Genomic DNA, 17,940 nt, shown 5'->3' with positions numbered 1-17,940 from the left:
CCCACTGAATTCTGCCTGCCCTCCTGAGGCCGTTTCCTTCTCTTGGATTACATGCCTGAGGGGAAGCACTGCGACTCGTCTGTGAAAGAAAGCTTTTGGGGCGCTGGGATGAGGAGCAGGGGAAGGTGCTGCAGGTCAGTACATTCAGCCTCCCCGGCTACTGCTCTGGCGGTGAATCCCTCAAACTCCTCAGTTCTGGGACTCAGGGGGAGGTCTGCCTTCTTCGCAAGAAATCATGTTTATCAGAACAGCCCCTGCATCAGTACTATGACTCCTTTTCAAGTGACCCTAAATCATGTTTGAAAGTATAGACCGATCTTGGCCCAATCAGGGTGTTACGCGCTAGGGATCTGGCCTTTCTCCAACGGCCCGCACAGCTGCCTTTGGTTTCGGGCCTTCCTGCAGGCAGCAGCTCCTGCAACCCTGAGCATGGGGCGCCTCAAGGTTCGAGGCCTCCCATTCCTCGAGACCAGAAGAGGTGCCAGCAGCCCTGCCGGGGGACCGCGGAAGGCCCTCTCGCCTCCCTTCCCTCCCCACCGCTGTGCCTTGTGGGCCGTGCCTTTTTGACAAAACCCCGCAGGACAGGAGTGGCCATCCTGGGACTGAGAGAGGGCGAAACGAAGGAAGGAAGGTCGGCACCCCCCTTCCACCTGGCGAGAGAGAGCAGCAGCTTCGAGCCACAGTTCCTGCAGCTGCCCGTGGGGCGGAGGGTGCCATGCAGGGCCCGGCCAGCTGGGGAGGCGCACGCATGTCCGCGGAGCGCAGCCGCTTGAGAGGCGCAAATGAAAGGCGGCCCCAGAAGACAGAGCGCCGCTTTGTGCAACGCCCGCTTCTCCGCCAGTCGATTAAAAATCGATTCGTTTGACAGAGTTAAGAAATGAACTAGCCGGAGTGCCGGGAGAGCTGTTTGCCAGCCCCAGCAGCCAGTCGGGGGTCCCCGGGGGGCAGAGCCTCTTCCGCCGCACAAGAGCCCAGGCCCCGCGGCAGCTGCGCTGAGCGTTGCCCGTGCTTTGCAGCGACAGACACAAAGGGAGCCACACGTGGCAACAAGCCCCAGTCCAGCCGGCCTCCCCCGGGAAGGGAGAAACGCTCCGGCTTTGAAAACACAATGGGGGTTTCTTCCCACAGCAAGGTGCTTCCCACACCGGGAGCGACAAACTACATTTCAGCCGAGGCGCCCGGGGCCGTGCCTGGATTACTGCACGGGCTCAGAGGATCTCTTTCCACCAGGCTCGGGCGCCAGGCTCTCGCTTCTCACCGCTGCAGGACCACGAAGGCCACGTGCTTTGCAACCGAAGTCACAATAAGGTGCCCCCCGACACAGCGCGGACCACGGAGCGCCTCCCTGCCTCCGCCACGCGAGCGTCCCACTGCCCTCGCAGAGTCCGCCAGAGTCCTCCTGCCCCGCTCGCTTCTGGCCTCACAGCACCGCCCCCCATTCCCTGGGCCCACGCAAGCCCTGAACTCCTGCAGGGAACCCCAAGGGGGCAGGGTGGCCAATGCCAGCCGGGCACCCCGGGTTTGCCGGGGAGGCTTCCGGGCCCCTCGCAGGGAAGGGCTGCCCGGCTGGGGTGCCGGAGGCCCCGCACAGATCCGCCTTCTGCAGGAAGCTTGGGGGGACGCCGGGCCTCCCCGCCCTGAGCCTGTCTGGGGGTCGCTGGAGGATAATGGGAGGGGAGCCGGTGGGCGGGAGGCTCCCCGGAGAAAGGGAAGGGGGATCCGGGCTGAATCAAAGAGCGCGTGCGGGACTCCAGCTCAGCTGTACGAAGGGGAAGCAGCCGCGCAAGGGCCATTCCCACGCCGGGCGGGTGCGAGCCCCCCGCACACACAGCGCCCCCCCCACAGCCCTGGCAGTGCACAAAGGGGCTTCCCCCATGAGGGGCCCCCCACCGCCTCTGCCCACTTCGGGGGTGACGGGCTGCCCATCTGGAGCAGGAATGCCCCTCGGGAAAAGAGTTGCCCGGGGGGGTGGTTTGGCCCTCTCCGTCTGCCCGAGGGTGCCTCGAGGCACCAGCACCGCTACTGGAAAGGGTCCGGGGAGCCCCCTGGCGAGAGCGACCCCTTGCACCCCACACCCTGCTCAGCAGCTACAGTAGCCCGCAGAAATCCCCTCCATGGGGGGAGGTTGTTGATATTTCCTCATTATTATTATTATGAACAATAATACACAGATAAAAGAATAAAAATTAAAATCAAATAAAAAGAAAAAGTAAATATCAATAAATTAACAGTATATCAATAATAAAAGTTAATACAAATAAAGACAAAGCAATTGAAAATAATTTTAAAACAAAAATGAAATAACTTTAAAACATTAAGATGACTAATAATGATGTAATTAACAAAAAGGAAAACAAGGAAAAGTTAAATCATCATTAAACAATAAATGAATAAAATTAAAAATGATTTATTTTTAAAATAATGTAAATAATTAAAATTAGTAATAAGTTAGTGACAGAAATTAGTATAAAATAAACAATTAAAATTATTGGTATTTAATAATAATGACAATGAAGACAATAAATAGCAAGTCTCCCCCTCCTGCCAGGCTGCTCAAAGTGCCAGAAAGGTGCCGGTGTCGGTCCGCCCACCACGGGGGGGCGGGGGGCAAAGCCACGGCTTTCAACATGTCCACGAGTGGCGGGGGCAGAGGCGCCGAGCTGCCCCAGCCACACAGGCTGCAGCCGAGAGGCAAGGGGGCCAGGCGGGCGGAGGGGGAGCCACCAGGGGGGTGTCCGGCCGGGCCTCCGGGCACTGCCGCCGCCTCCCCGTGGCTGGGGCCTTCCGGTGGCCTGGGCGGACCGGGGGCCGGGGCCGACCCCCGCCACATCCGGGCCAGGCTGGCAGCCGCCGGCGGGCAGCACTTCTGACCCCCCCCCCCCCGCTGGGAGCGCCTGCCTTGAGAACAGGGAAAAGCACCCAGGCGGGGTGGGACGAGGGGGCATGAGGACAAGCCCCGGCATGGGGGCCCAGCCCGGAGAGCCCTGCGAGGGGAGGGGAGGGGAGGGGAGGGCAGGTGGCGGAGGCGAGCATGGCGCCGCCAGCCACCGGCCGTGCTTCCAGAGCCGGGTCGCTCTGGGGGCCCCCGCTGCCCGTCCCCCCGATTCCAGCCACAAAGCGTGGCCTGCTCTGGGCAAGACAGGGCGTTCCCGTGCTCCGGTCGCTTTGGACTGCAGATGTGGGGCCCCGGCCTCCGGCACGCAAGCCTGCGCTTGGGAAGAGGGGCAGCGGCGGCCGGCCTCTTATCTGCCTACGCCTGCCCTGGACCCTGCCTTGAAATGCTCCAGAAATAAAACAGAGCTCGGGGGGGGGGGGCATGGGCTCTTGTGGGCCAAGCCCTGCCTTTCCCACGGGCCCCACCTGGGAAGCCTGCATTGCCGCAGGGAAGGGACGGCTGCGGCAGAGCGGGGACTCAGCCTGGGCCCACGGCCGTCCCGTCCCGTTAAGATGTTGAAAGCAGCGTGCATGTATGCGTGGTCTGCGACAGAAGAAAGAAAGGGGAAAGAGGGAAGGGGAGAGAGGGGCTGAAGCGCAGGCAGCGAGGATGAGCGCGTTGGTCTTACCGCTGATGCACTGGCGGAGAGAATGTAATTACGAGGCCTCGTCTCATTAAAGTCAGGCACAGCCTGTGGGGGGAACAGAATTTCACGTACGGATCATGCAGCAGGGGCGCTCCGGAGGGGACAGAGCCCAAGGGGGGCGGCACACACTTCCTGGACAGAGCCCAGAAGCTTCCCCACAGCTCACGTCGAGGGAGAGATCAGTGGGCAAAGAGGTCGAAAACAGACAGACTGTCCATCCTTTGATGGCCCCCTCTTTGCCCCCAGATCTCGGCCCCGAAAGATGGTTCCCAGGCCTTTAAAGCAGGCAGCAAGACACAGGGGGCCACGGCCCCTCTGCCTGGAGCGCGGCGCCTGCTCCGCTCTGCTCCTGTAACGCCCCCGGAGTGTGTCCCACGCCCCACCTTCCCTTTCTGAACCAGGAGGGCCAAGCAGGAGCCTGGCCGCCTTGCCCTGGCCGGACGTGATTTCCTCGGCACCTGAAACCTGCTTCTGGAGCGGGTGGGAAGCCTGCAGAGTGACCTGGAGGGTGAACGGGGAGGGCGACCGGGATGCAGTCGAGGCAGGCTGCCTCTCGCAGGGTCGTCAGGAAGCGGAAGGGGGGGGGGGACCGGAGCTCCTCTGAGGAACGGCAGGGAAGCGGATTCGTGTCCAGGGTGCTGAAGGCCCCTTGGCCTGACGGGCCACGTTCAAGGGGTGGGGGCAGAGCTGAAAAGCCAGGAAATGTGCTTAAAGCTCTTCCTGCAAGTAACTGCACTGCAGGGAGTCAACATTTCAAGATGCTAGTGTGGGGGGAACAACGCACAGAAACCAGGCAAGTGGCTTGGGGGAGGGGGATTCCGGAAGGGAAGCCGGCCCCATCCTGACCATCTGCACCCTAATAAATGCAGCGAAGGAAAGGGAAAGGGAATGGTGCAGAAATGTTAATTAAGCAGCGCAAGATAGCGGTGGACATGGGGTAGCGCAGCACGGCAAGTACTTTTGCAAAAATTTGAAGTTCCCCTCCTAACCAGTGCAAGACCCGTTCACGGAATGTGTGCTTGTGGTTCTCACATTCACTTGCAGCATTCTGCAACAATGAGCACTAGCAGCTTAAAAGCCTGCAGAACTGAACTAGCCGACCGCCATGTGGCCTGACGTAAAGGGACACGGGCGGTGAGGGTCTCCACGGCACCCGGTCCTTTGGGGCTTTGGCCTCATAGGCTGCCCTCCCTGAATCCTCCTGCCTGCAATCAAATGCCCACCTCCCCGGTTTGCTAACGGGGCAGCCTTGGGAGACAGGCACCTTTGCAAACACAGACAGGCATGAGCGCCCGTGCCCAGGCATGCAGGATCCTGCCCCGTGGACTGATTTGTGGGGAGGAAGGCCAGGCACTTCTTCGTTAGGGGGGTGCTGAGGCCTTCTGCCCCCCACCCCATCCCTTGTTCCTCTGAGCTCAGTGGAAACCCTCCCGATAGCTGGGGCAGGGAACGAGCTGCTCACACACCCGCGGCAGTGCGAAGGACTGGGGGGCACCCAGACCTGGCTCTTCAGAGCAACTCCCTGGGCATCGCTGGAGGACTGGCGCAACTCCCTGGACTGGGGGAATTTGCCACCACACTGACTGAAATGACCCTGCCCCCGCGAACTCCCGTGATTTCTCGCTGGGGACCCAGAGTCCCGCCTTGCCAGATACTCTGCATGCGCACAGAGAGACACATGCCCGCTTCCTCCCCTGCGAGGGCTGCGTGTACTCCGCCCCTTTAAATCCATCTGCCTCGCTCACAATCCGGCACTCAAGTTCACTCGAAGTCAAGCTCCGCTTCACATCTTGGCTTGGTTACAGAGAAGGGGGAGCACCATGAGTGACAAGGCCCACCGCCGGCCCCCCAGGACACCATCTCACCCCCCCCCTTTCCCAGCCGCAGCTTTGCATCCTTAAGGCATGTGTGCAGAAACCTGTTGGATGGAGGGCCGAATCTGATTTCAGAGAGGGGCCGCCTTCCCAAGGTGGGTGGGGACAAATGCCGAAGGTCGGGTCCCCCGAGCCCCCACCCCAGCCCCAAGCATCACTTCCACAAACGAAGCTGTGGGAGAGGGGCTTCGACTTCCCCGCACGCAGGGAAGAAGCCACAAGGGCTGGGCACCCCCAGCAACGGGAGGAAGGGGCGGTCGGGGGCCACTCGGCTCTGCACCTCTGCCTTAAGGACGGGGATGTGGCTCTCTCTCGCAGCCACGTTCTGCTGCGTCTCCACACGGCCGCAGGGCACACGGAGCCCGCACGTCCCCCTTCCCCCAGACTCTGGGGTCGCGCCTCTGGGAGACTCCCAGGACGGAAAGGACAGGCCCGCGGCAGAGACCCTTCCCAATTGCAAGGAGGAGCCCACCCCGATGCTGGCCCTGTCCCCCACATTCGAGCTCACGCTCCAAGAAGAGTCCCAGGCGGGGGCGGGGGCAGCAGAGATAATAAAGAGGTGCTTCTGAACGGGGAAGGGACAGCGAGAGGCACCTCCGGGCGAAGGACACAGCACTGTTAACGCGTGATACTCACATCTCCCTCACACTGAGCAAAATTACAGAAAAAAAGAACAAAACAAAGAGGTTAGTGGACAAAACAGCAACACAGAGGACAAGAGATCAGAGGTTAAGAAATGGGGTGCAGGAGGAGGAAGCGAGGCAGCGGGAGCCGGGGCGGCCAGGGCGCGACTGGCCTCGGGCGGCCCTCCTGCCAGGCGGTGGTGCAGCGGAGCGGGGCCACGGCCCCTTTTGGGAGCGGGGCGCTCCGGCGGTGGCAGCAGCATCCGCCGGACCCCCGTTCGCTCGGGCCGGGCTGCGATCCTCACAGGAGCTACAGGGAAGGCAGGGAATTTTCCCAGCCACGATAGAGTCCTCTTGGTTGCCGGGCAAGGACCTCGGGGGTGCCGGGCACGGGATGGCAAGTAGGGCGCAACTGGTTTACCGAAGGCCCGTTCCCGGAGGAGACCAAAGCTGTGGCACCTGGTTTGTCGATCTGGGCGGCCGGGGGGAGGGCCCTGCCCAACCTGCCCCGCCAGATTACGCCTGCACCACTGCATGTACGGAGGGCGGCAAGGACAGAGGCAGGGAGGAGGCTGTGATTCTGCCGTGGGGCGGTCCATGGAAAGGGGGCGCAGGGGATGAGCATGGGGAGACATGCTTCCTCAGCCCGTTCAGCAGGATGGAAAGCAAAGAAAGCCGCGATCAGCAACGAGCACCGTAGGACGTTCAAAGCACGGCAAACCAGCACACCAACGGGATGCGGCTCAGCCCTGAGAAGGCGCGATGGGGATGACACAAGCGGGGGCCATTTCCGAGGGGTCCACTCACACACTGCTTCCAATGTCACCCCCCAAATTTGGCATGTGCTCCTGAAGAGACACCGGATTGGGTTCCCGGCTGCAGAGCGGCTCACAGGGCTAGGGGAATCCCTCGGCGCGACTTGCGCCTGCAGAGCAGCCTGTGCCGCCGGGTTCGCACAACCTGAGAACTGGGCTTGCAGCACTGGCTGGGTTACTGGGTTGTGTGAACTCCGTCAGGGAGAGAGTGAGGCAGCATGCTGCTCCCGAGCCAGGGGAGAGCAGTCCACTTCCACTTGGGGGGTTTTGAGGGAGAGTTGTGGGTGCTCTCACAAAATGGCTGCTGTGGCAGGGTGCCCCATTCGTAAAATGGTCGCAAGGGAGCATGTGAATCATTCACGAAAATGAAAGCTACCGGGGTGGGGCACTCCTAAGGAAAGCTCCCACTCCTAACACGCTGGCCCATCACAAAATGCCTGCTTCCCTCGAGACAACCTGGAGAGGCAGGAAGACCACAACATGCCGGAGGGAGCCAGCGTTCAAGGCGGAGGGAGGGGGTGGCTGAGCCCCGAGACAGAAGGCAGCTCCCCCGAACCTTGCCAGAGATGGTGCCGGAGGCGGAGCCTCTCCTTGCAGGCCAGGCCCAGGTGAACTTGGGAGGGGGGCTGCCGAGAGCCCCGTCTCCGGCACGGTGACGCTCCACGCGGGGGCAGGATGCCGCCCCGCTGGTGGCGGGTCGTGGCTGCTTTGTGGGCGCAGCCCTCAGCAAAGAATCTTCCAGGCTGCCGTGACTCCGTGCCGTTCACAGGCTGGGTCGTCCCAAGCTGCACACTCAGTGGCGGAGGCGGCCGAGTGCCCCGCAAGTGGGCCGAGCACCCCTCCCGCGCGCCCTGGCTCCAGTCCCTGCACGTTTGGTGTGGGAGTGCCCCACGTGCGACAGTGGGGCAGACGGAATGGGGAAGCCAGCTGCCGGGATTCCAGGTGCAAAGACACCACCGCTGCTCCCACGGGAAGAACAGAGAAACCCCAAATCGGGGTAGTCGAGACACAGGCTGCGTGCAACCCGTGACCCCCAGACCTGCCCTGGTGCTGCTTTGGGAAAATGTGTTTGCGAGCTGAATGCGTTCTTTTTAAGGCTTTGCAACAGTCTGCAGCAAGCTGCTCTCGCTCTTTCCCTCCCCCCTGCTGTGGGAGGACACAAAGGGGCCCCAAAGCCCCCAGTGCATGTGGGGAGGGAGTGCAGAGAGGTACGGGGCACCCGCATAGCACCCCAGAACAGGGCCGAAGACCGCCCTCGTGGGTGCCCCGGCGTGGGCAGCCCGAGCCCGGCAGGAGGTGCAAAGGGGCCAGCCCTTCCATCTGCAGCAGCAGTAGGGCAACCGCTCTGACCCAAAACGTTTGGGGAATCCCAGAGAGGGTGCTCCGAAGAGAGGGGCTCGGAGACCACTCCCGGCACCCTCGGCCAACCGTGCTGGCTGACAGATACCGGAAGCTGCTGGTACCATGTCAGCCATTCGGGGAAGGCCAGGGGCGGATGGGAGGCGGGGGCTTCAGGTGCCGCAAGCTCAGGCATGGATCTGCCACCCCACTGAGCTTGCCTCGTAGGACTGATGAGGAAGGGGCGGAGGGCCGGGGGACAGGAATAGAAATCTCGCTGGTAGAATGTACCCACCAGATGACGGCAAACGCGGTGCGGGAGGATCCAGTCCAGCGACTGGTTCAGACACACTGCGCTGGCTGTTGCAGAATCCCGGGTTCCTGTGTGTCCGGAGCCCACCCGGGTGACGCGCTGCGCTGTGCTGTGCTGAGCTGCGCCGCCTGCTGCTCACCGCCCGGCCAGGGCCCTTGGGGCTCGTCGGCAGAGCCGGGTTTAGACCACGGGGAGACCGGGCTCCACCGGCAAGCCACGGGCAGCCCGCAGCTGTGCATCATCACGCTGTCTGAACCCGTCTTCGAGGGTCAGTAGGGCCGGGCAGCTGCGGAGGCCCTGTGCCCCTGCGGGGGAGCCCACTGTCCAGAGCCCCCGGGACGGCTGCCTGGCAGCAGGGCACTGGGGGGTCCAGGGAGGGAGAGGATGAGGAGCTCTGGAGAAGAGATGCTCACCGGGAAGGGCGGCCCACTGGGGGGAACGAGGAAACCGGGAGCCTCACGGACGCCGGTACACGCAGCTGAACCCTTGCACAGCCCGCCTGCCACTCGAGTCCAACAGAAGCAAAGGCTCAAGAGAAGCCCGACCAAGAAGATGATGGTGCCTGTACTAATCTGGAGTGGGGGAGAGGGCCAGGTACCCTCAAATTTCTGGTGCACATGGCCTTGGCTGCCATTGGTGAGATCCAGAGTCTTGCATCTTATAATACCTCTTGCCTCCCAAAGAAATGCTGGATGCCAAGAGCAACCGGAGCGCAAGAGGCGAAGAGGCAAGGGCTTATCTCCGTAGGAGCTCTTTAGCCAATGTCCCCCCACACCGGCTTCTGGGGTGCAGGGGAGGATTCACGGACGCAGCAGCCCGTCCCCCTCAACAGATGCACCACATGCAGTACAGAGTGGATTCCAGGTCCCCCAGAAAGAGAAACAACACATGATCGGTCCATCACATGCACATGAGTCAAACCGGGTGGGCGGTAAAAACCAGAGGGGTTCTACAGAGGGGAAGGGAAGTTACCGCGGCCTTGGCTTCAGCAGCCTTTGCCTTCTTAAGCCGGGCCTTGCAAGCGTCCAGGTCCAAGCGACGGTTCTCCAAGATCCGTCTCTCCTTCTGCAAGAGAGAAAGCCAAGGCTCACAGGCGTCTAGAAAGACCTGCCAACACACCGACAAGGCGGCCAGCCGGGGGCAGCAGCAGAAGTGTGCGCCCGGGTTTGGGTCCCCACTCAGCCATTATGAAGCTTGCTGGGAGATTTTGGGCTAGCCACTGACTCTCTGCCTGACCGACCTTGCAGGACTGTTCTGAGGATAGAATTGAGGAGGATTACATCAGCTGCCTCAGGTCCCTTCAGGGAAAAATGGCGGAATACGACTAGAGAGGCTGAAGTGCCGCTCTCCTAAGGGTCGCTACTTGGGAAGAGGGTTCAATTTAAACAGGCTGGTATTTCGTTCTTTCCACTGCCCACCCCCAGAATGGCCCCCCCCAAAGCTTCTCTCAAATGTGACCCTTGGGCTGAATGTGGTCCCACCCCCCTGAGTAAACCCGCCCCCCCCACCCCCGGTGCCATGTTAACCATGAGCTTCCAGCAGCGCAACGGCTAAGCGAGGATCCAAGGGGAACGAGCCCTGCAGATGCCGCAGGGATGGACACGCTTTAGTGCCCGAGCACCGGGGCCGCAATCGCCCGTCGGCTGCTTCAAATCCACAACGCGCGTGCAGGATCACCTCCCGGGCTAACCTGACGAGTTTAGTGAACTGTGGCTTAAGAACAGAACTGCTTTTGCGCCAGACTCGCGATTCCAGCACTCTTTGCTGAGATCCCAGCGGCCGGCCGGCCGGCCCAGAACGGGCCTGGCAGCTCGCCGGTGTCAGCTGCTGCCGCAGGGAAAATAGCAGGCACCTGCCCCCTTACCGAAATGGTCCTCCAATCCCCTTCCAGGAAGTTGCGCAGAGGACTCAGGAAGTTGATGGAGGCGGAATGGATGAAGTCTCTCTCTGCTCCGCCCAAGCGCCGCTCCGTTTCTCCGACTTTTATCAGGGTTTTGCCTGCAAGCAGCACACGGCGCAGCATCAGGACAACCCGCCTGGGCCCGCAGGGCCAGGAACCCTCAGCCATCCCTGGTGGTCCCCCCTTGCCAGGAGCCAAAGGGGGCTGGCCCAGGCCACCACCTCCCTGTTCTGGCCCCTTTGATCCAGCACCCACGACCTTCTTGGGTCACAGGCAGGTGACCCAGAAGTTTGGAGAGTGGCACAGGCACTCTGCCCAAACGGCGCCCATGGGGCTGAAGTGCTGCTGGCGAGTCACGGACGGTCAGTCACGGACCTCCGTTTTGCAGAAGGCCAGCTGCTGGGGCTAAGAGCCACTCGTCCAGCGACTGGATCCAAGGCAGACGTGGGCTGCGACCCACAACACGCGGCCACTGCTCGGATCTCAGAAAGGGACGCCACTGGAGCGTGCCAGCCTCCTGGCTCAAAGAAACATAGAAAACAGAGCAAGTCCGAAGGGGTCTTCCGGGCCATCTAGTCTGACCTCCGGCACCAGCTGGCTCCGCTCACAACATGCCCACCATGTGCATGTCCAGCCTATCCTTGAACCCCTCACCGATGGGGCCTCAACGACCTCTCGTAGAAGCCTATTCCATACCCTCGGGGTCCCGATTGTCAGGAAGTGCTTCCTGGCATCCAAACGAAACCTTGGCTCCCTGAGCTTTGCTCCGTTGGAGCGCATCCTGCCTTCCTCTGCAGGGGAGAACAGGCCTCTACCCACCTCCATGTGACACCCCCTCACATGCCTGTATGTTGCCAAAAGATCCCCTCTGAGTCTCCTCTCCTCCAGGCTGAAGAGACCCAGTTCCCTCAGTCTCGCCTCATACGGCTTCCCCTGCAAACCGGCCACCAACCTTGTGGCCCTTCGCTGCTCTGACTCCAACCTGGCTATATCCTTCCTGTAATGAGGGGCCCAAAACTGAGCACAATACTCCAGTTGTGGGCGCACCAGAGTCGTGTAGAGTGGTAGTAATACCTCTCTCGACCTAGAAGCCACACTTCTGGCTATGCAACCAAGGGTGGCGTTCGCCCTCTTGACCACCGCATCACACTGCGACTCATGTTCAGCCTGCAGTCGCCCAGCACCCCGAGGTCCCTTTCACATGTGCTGCTCTCCAGCAACTTGTCCCCTAACCTGCACTTATAAAATGCACCAGGAGACGCAAGGACACAAAGACAGGTGTCTGCAGGTGGGGCTCCCCAGCCAATCACAACCGCCAGGAGTGGCAGAAGTTGCCATCCAGCCCAGCGGAGCGGCTGAGGGGGGCTGGCCCAGCACTGGGTCTGCTACAGCCTGCTGCTATTACAGGTTTTCTCCTCCAGGAAAGAATAATAGGATAAACCCTAGGCTATAAACAAAAAATCCGAAGACTTGTGGAACAGTCTGCTCAAAAGGTTTCATTTTTTCTCTTGCCCCTCCCTCCGGACACTTTGCCTCTCCAGCAGACCTTTGGCTCCCAACAATCTTCTTCTAGCCATGGAATTTTTTGTGCCCCACAAAATATTTTTTAACACTTAAGAGGCACAGAGTTCATTCTGTGTACATGATTTGCAAAGGAACGATGGGACTCAGGTCTTTTTCTCAACTCTGTATGTTCATTTTATAACATTTTTGCTGTGAAAAAGAGGCACCTGATCTCTGCAGAAACAAATTCACAATTTTGAGAACAGTAAAACCAAGCCCCTGTGATAGTATCTTCCAGAAAGAAAAACTGCCCAATAATCTTACAGAAACTTCTGAAAGAGCACAGCCTTGTGAGTGGATTAATGGAATTCATTAACAAAAAAATTAAGCATTGCATGAAGATACAGCATCATTCTACTAATTCTTCTTTCACGATGAATAACCTTTAGACCTTTAGCAAGCAAGCTGCCTCCCGTATGTGCACGCTCGGAGATGGTCTCCGAGAGAGCAAGCCACTGCCGCCCCCTGCCTCCCGTATGCGCAGCGCTGGCGGGGAGGTGGTGGCTTGCTCGCTTGGAGACGGTTTTGGACTCACTGGGAGATCTCCCAGCAGGCGAGCCACCGCCTCCCGCGCACCCAACGGCACCTCACCAGCCCGCTCCCCCAGGCGCCCCCACCTCACTGGCCTGCAATGGTCACCGCAACCTTTCAACTGGCCCCCTGTTCAAAAAGTTTGAGAATCCCTGCTTTAGACTATAACGTATTTTAAAAAGGAAACTATCTTTAGATAGATTTTTCCTCAAAAAGCATTTTATTTAAAAAAACAATTTAAATAATAAAATACAATTTCAATTTTTAAAATCTGATTTTTTTAATTGAAAAAATAATGCATTTTTATCCACTCTGTTACTATAACTGCAGCCAGTACAGTGCTGACCTGGGAAGCTCCCTCGCCTCCTTAACGCCCCAGAGATTTGACCTGGAGGTCTTTTCCCACATCAGAAGGCAACGCTGCCCTGAGACAAAAGCTTCAAATAAAAGAACCAAGTCAACAAACTTGAATCTGCTCGTGGCACAGCACACATGAGAGATACTGCTTTCTTGCTCAGCACTAGCAATGCAACGCTTCACAGGCTGGACTGGACCTCACCTGGACACAACAAGGCCTTCCAGCACACAGGTCCACCTGGGCAAGGCAGACCTGCTAGGCCCAGGGTCCCCGGCTCCAGACTGCCCAGGCGGCAAAGCTGTGCGCCAGTTAGGTATGCCTGCCACCAAGGGACCGAAGACATTAGTGCAAACTCCGAGCGCACAGCAACATCTAAATTCATGAACGCCCATTAAAACATCCTCAGGACAAAAGCATTCAGGAGCTGTCTGGAAAACCTCAGGAGGCCAAATTCTGCCCGAGAGCCTGGGAGTCAACTTTGCTGCTCTGCAAAACAGCTCAGCAGGGACCGCTTGGTCTCGCTTACTTGGCCAGCAGCTCACGGCCAGCAGCGACACCCGCTCCCGAGTCCCCTGTGCCACCTGCAGGCCGTGCTGGAAGGGGGGGGGCCTCGCTGGGGGGCTCGCCCTTCCGTGCACCCCTGGCAAGGTGAAGGGAGGCACCCGCCATGTGTGGCTCACCGTACGGAGACGTGGGGCCAAAGTCGTTGGCGGCCTCGATCATGTACTGCGCCAGGAGCTCCCCGTTGGTGACACGAGAAGGGACCTTCCGGTCTAGCTTTTCATAGAGGAACTCCTCGACTCTGGCACCTGGAACGCGTTAGATTATTTTAGGAAGGGAGCAAATTTTGAGGGGCGACAAGAAAAAGGCAGGTGGCTTGCCCAAAACTGCCATGCGTCTCATGCTCAGCTCTACGCCACGCATGTGTGCTTTGCTGCGTAACGCAAGGCCCGGCTCAGAGAAGCTTCCAAAGCAAAATGTCACGAAGTGCGCAGGGGCCCCTGCCCCTTTCAGGTCACAGAATGAAAGGGTCCCCCCACTTCCTCAGTTGCCCTGGAGACCACGTAATCCCAGGCATCCGGATCGAGGACACGATGTCCAGCCCTGCTGAGCACCGGGGGAGTCCCCGCACCCCGTGGCCGGAATGACGACAGCCAGTGGGGTGGAGGGAAGGGGGCTTGAATGTGCAGGCAACTGCTGGAAGGACGACGGTCACAGGCCAGCAACCGGCCTTTCCCCGCCCTGGTCTCTGGGCATCACACGTGTGGGCGACTGGCAAGCTGCCCCTTTGCGGGCGGTGGGGCTGGCGTCAGCGCAGGACGGCCGACAGGACGGTGTGGCCAAGGCACCGTCTCGTCCTTGCAGGCATCTCGCCTGCAGCGCCAGGCGAAGGTCGACGGCATGGACTACCAAGAGGCAGTTTGCGCGGCAAAGGGCCTCCTCGTGACTTACGCGTGGCGAGGGCTCTGTGGACATCCAGCCGGCAGAGGGAGGCCTCAACGGGGGTGGAAGGGCGGGGGGAGAGGGCTGGAAAGATGCTGTCCTGACTGATGGGGAAAGATGAGGTGACCTTGGGACAAAACTGCGGCCTGGACGGAGGACCACCTTGTCCTTGCAGAAGGTGAGAAAGGGGGCGTGGAGGGATCTAGGCCCTCCCACCTGGAATGGCGTGTGAACACACTTCATTCACCAGTAGGACTCGCCTCCAGACTGGCCACTACACTGGCCGGACTGCAGCTCCCAACTGGCAGGTTACGACTCCGACTTGCTCTAAAACCGGTTCCAGTGATACTGATCTAGCTGACTCACGGCTGAACGGCCAAGGACTCAGCGCACCGCTTGCAGGAGAGCTTTACTTTTCTGCTAGCAGCGGGTGGGGGGGTGAGTTTTACTGCCACCCCCCCTTGCACAGCCACCGCCCCAGCAAAAGCGTCCCTTCTGCTCTTGCCACGAGAACAGTGGAAGGGGGAACCAGCAGGACCAAGCAGCAGCTCCAGCACCTGCCCGAGCCGCCGTCGCCCATCGCAAAGGCTCTCCGAAGCGGCGGCCCCAAAGGCCGAGGCTGGGCTGCTGGGGCGTCCGAGGGCCCCGCCGGCCCCCCGGCAACTGGAGTGGCCGGCAGCTCGCCAAAATGCTGTTCGTGCAGCACTTGGCCCCATTCCAAAAGGTTGCAAAGTCTCCCCTCTTGCAGCGTATGAACCGGCAGCAGGGCGCTGGGCCTTTGCCCGCCACCAGCCCGCAGCGCCGGAGGCCTTCTCCACATCTGTCTCCGGGGCTGAAAGGAGTGCAGCGCTGCCGCCAGCTGCCCGGGAACCTCGCTGGCAAATGGGCCCAAAACGACGGCCACGCGTGACGCACGTTTGCCAAGTCTGCGAGAAATGAGGCTCTCCTTCAAGCAGGGAACCGTCCCAGTCCTGGCCGAGAGCTGCTCAAGCCCACGACAGCCCCGCCCCCCCGCCCCCCCCACTCGACTGTCCTCCAATCCCTTGGCAGCTTCCCATTTTTCGAGCACCCCTCTTCATTCAACACACGAACATGCTTCTCACAAGGATCTGTTCCTGGCAGAAAATGCTTTGCGCGGAAATATCCTGGCATTTTGGCACTGTCTACCACAGAAACGAGGCCCCCGGACACGTCTCTAGGCTGGATTTTGGCCCTCGGGATGAAAGATGTCCTGCACCACCGCAGCAAATTAAATAAGTGCCAGACCCAAATTAGCACTTACTCGGATTTGGCTGCAGCAGGATTTCTGTCTGACGCAAGATCTTCTCCGTCCAATTCTTGGTGCTGTCTGCCCGGACCAGGAGTTTTTCAAAGGGTGCATCTAATTCCGTCTTTTCAGCCTGGCCCAGCTTCTCCTCAGTGAACTGCAGGGCAGAGAGAGCAGCAGTAATGGATGCTCATTAGACACTTATCTAATTTGCCAAAGGGCTAAGTGGCCCACAGAAACAATTTCCAATGAAAATCTAATAAGCCGAGTTAGAAGCAGCAGTAGCAACACCAAAATCTCAGCGTCCAGGCATACTGGGGCAACATTAATAATGTTACAACTCCAGGATGAGGAGACACGGAAGAAAGCAGACAGCGGGCAAGCCTTTCTTAAAAGAGACCATAATTCCAGGCGGCATTTACAGAGCTTTCCCTTCATAGTTTCAGGAGAGTCGCATCTCCTTCGGGATTTTATTTTACGTTTGTAAATTCCACTGTCATTCTGAGACAGTCTGCTTTTTTTAAAACAAGGGTGCTTCTAACACTGAGGGGTTCCCAGCCTTTTTTCCAGTGGACTTCTCTATACTGTTGTAGGCACACTCACAAAATGGCTGCCCTGCTGGGGTGTGGCTGGCCATGCAACAGGTGTCTCCCAGAAACCAAATGGAGGAGACTTACGGAAAGTCCCTTGCCTAGAGCTCAGCTCCCAAACTCAAACCCAGCAGAAGCCCCAACAAGGACGGCTCCTCACTTTGCAGCCAGGCAACTTCTCAGTTAAAGCTCTTAATTTTAAAAAACCTTAAGACACAAAACAAAAATCGAGAGAGGCAGGCAGGCTTGCGAAGGCGACCCACGCTGAGGACAGTAGTCTGAGAGAAAGAATGTGGGGCACAAATGCAGTTCCTGGAGGAATGAAAACCTCGGTTCTAAGATGTTGGTTTTAAGATGCCAGTTTAGACCACTGTCGCATAAAGAGCTGAGGTGCCGTCAGAAGCAATAACGACACGGGCACACAGACCAGAGCAAAAGCACAGAAGAGGGTGAAATACTGTGAAGGGCTCAAGTACATTTGGAAGGGCTTTTGTTGCTGAAGAATGGAAAAGGGAGCCCCAACCCAGATAATACAGCAATATTAAAAGTGCACTGACACACGGATCTATTTCTGGAGTTTTATATGGGCATTCTGTGGAGTCGGGCTTCAAATAATAAAGAGAGCCATTCTTCTAAGACGCTGCCACCATGAGCTGGGCGGCTCCGCTTGTTCTTGGCAAACTCTTCGTATGCATTGCCGTACCAGAAGTGAGCGGGGTTCGTCCTCTTCCATTTTCTTTGGGATAGAAGCCCCCAGTCACGTTGGAAGGCAAGGTCCTGTCCCCCGGGAATTTCTGAGGCTGGCAACACCGACGTGGCACACGGCTCGGTGGTGCAGCTCCGGATGAGAACCGCGAGCCCAGCTGGGTCTGGCTGAGGGCCAGCGAGTTTGGCATCCTCATCGCACAGTGGCTGACTGGACACCCCCAGGCAGGACACCGGTGTAACAGCACCCATGTTCCCCAGCTACTGGTCCACACTTCAAAGCCGCCCTGTGTGAAGACGTGCTCACGCCTGACATCTGCTGGGAGTCTCCTGGCAATCGATTTCACGGGATGAGCCCTGCTGGGTTCGAGCAGGAGACAGAGAAAGTGCCTTCCTGTTCGCGTTCTCCACCCCATGCAGGAGCTCCCTGGCTTGGTCCCAGGGAGCACCTGCAGGAAGGGCGTCCTCGCCCTGGGAATGGCCTTGGCCGTGCTGGCCTGGACCGAGCAAGCTCTGCTGGGTTTTTAAACGTCACTGCTGCAATGGATTTTCCCTTTTTCTGCAGCGTGGAGCAGGCTAAAAACGCTTTGAACACATACAGAACTAAGTTCCAACAGAGGACAAGAGTTGACACCTCGAGCCCATCCTTTCCCGGCAGCTGCTGGCCAAGAGTGAGCATCCACCCAGGTTTTGGTGCAGGGAAGCCAGTGCGATGCCCGTGTATTAATGAATAATGCAGCGTGGCCTTTGCAGAGGCCCGCATCGGCCAGGGAGGAGAGACGTTGCATCCCAGAAAATCAATATTTCATGCTGGACTCACATTTCCTCAGGGCGACAGTGCGGGGGTGCAGGTGAGGAGATCCACCATTTGATAATATTTGTCACTGCCTGTCCCACTTGAAGGGCGAGAAAAAGAGCCAAGCAGGTCATAGTCCTGGGCACGGAAGCCCACTGCAGAGTTAAGCAACCTCGTACGGTGACGTGCCACGGGGGGGCCCGGCTGGGGGTCCACACCCCAGCGGGGCCCTTCCCTTTCCCC

General features: G+C 59.1%; 1 protein-coding gene across 5 annotated transcripts in view; it reads right to left on the bottom strand.

Moving 5' to 3' along the window:
• SH3GLB2 (SH3 domain containing GRB2 like, endophilin B2) overlaps nucleotides 1–17,940 on the bottom strand; it is a 33,665-nt gene that overhangs the window by 8,534 nt on the left and 7,191 nt on the right. For 2 of the 5 annotated variants that reach the window (XM_044453133.1, XM_044453134.1), the window contains exons 2-6: nucleotides 15,622–15,763; nucleotides 13,577–13,705; nucleotides 10,409–10,542; nucleotides 9,517–9,609; nucleotides 3,564–3,626 (exon numbers count right to left, since the gene is read on the bottom strand). In XM_044453133.1, coding sequence (XP_044309068.1) covers nucleotides 3,564–3,626; nucleotides 9,517–9,609; nucleotides 10,409–10,542; nucleotides 13,577–13,705; nucleotides 15,622–15,763 — 561 coding nt within the window. The remainder of the gene's footprint in view (nucleotides 1–3,563; nucleotides 3,627–9,516; nucleotides 9,610–10,408; nucleotides 10,543–13,576; nucleotides 13,706–15,621; nucleotides 15,764–17,940) is intronic. The other 3 variants (XM_044453135.1, XM_044453136.1, XM_044453137.1) reach the window with 2 other exon arrangements.

The sequence above is a fragment of the Varanus komodoensis genome, unplaced genomic scaffold (assembly GCF_004798865.1).
Source record: "Varanus komodoensis strain SLA01 unplaced genomic scaffold, ASM479886v1 scaffold77, whole genome shotgun sequence".
Taxonomy (NCBI): domain Eukaryota; kingdom Metazoa; phylum Chordata; class Lepidosauria; order Squamata; family Varanidae; genus Varanus; species Varanus komodoensis.
The sequence above is the reverse complement of the archived record's forward strand: the minus strand, read 5'-3'. Positions and strand labels throughout refer to the sequence as shown.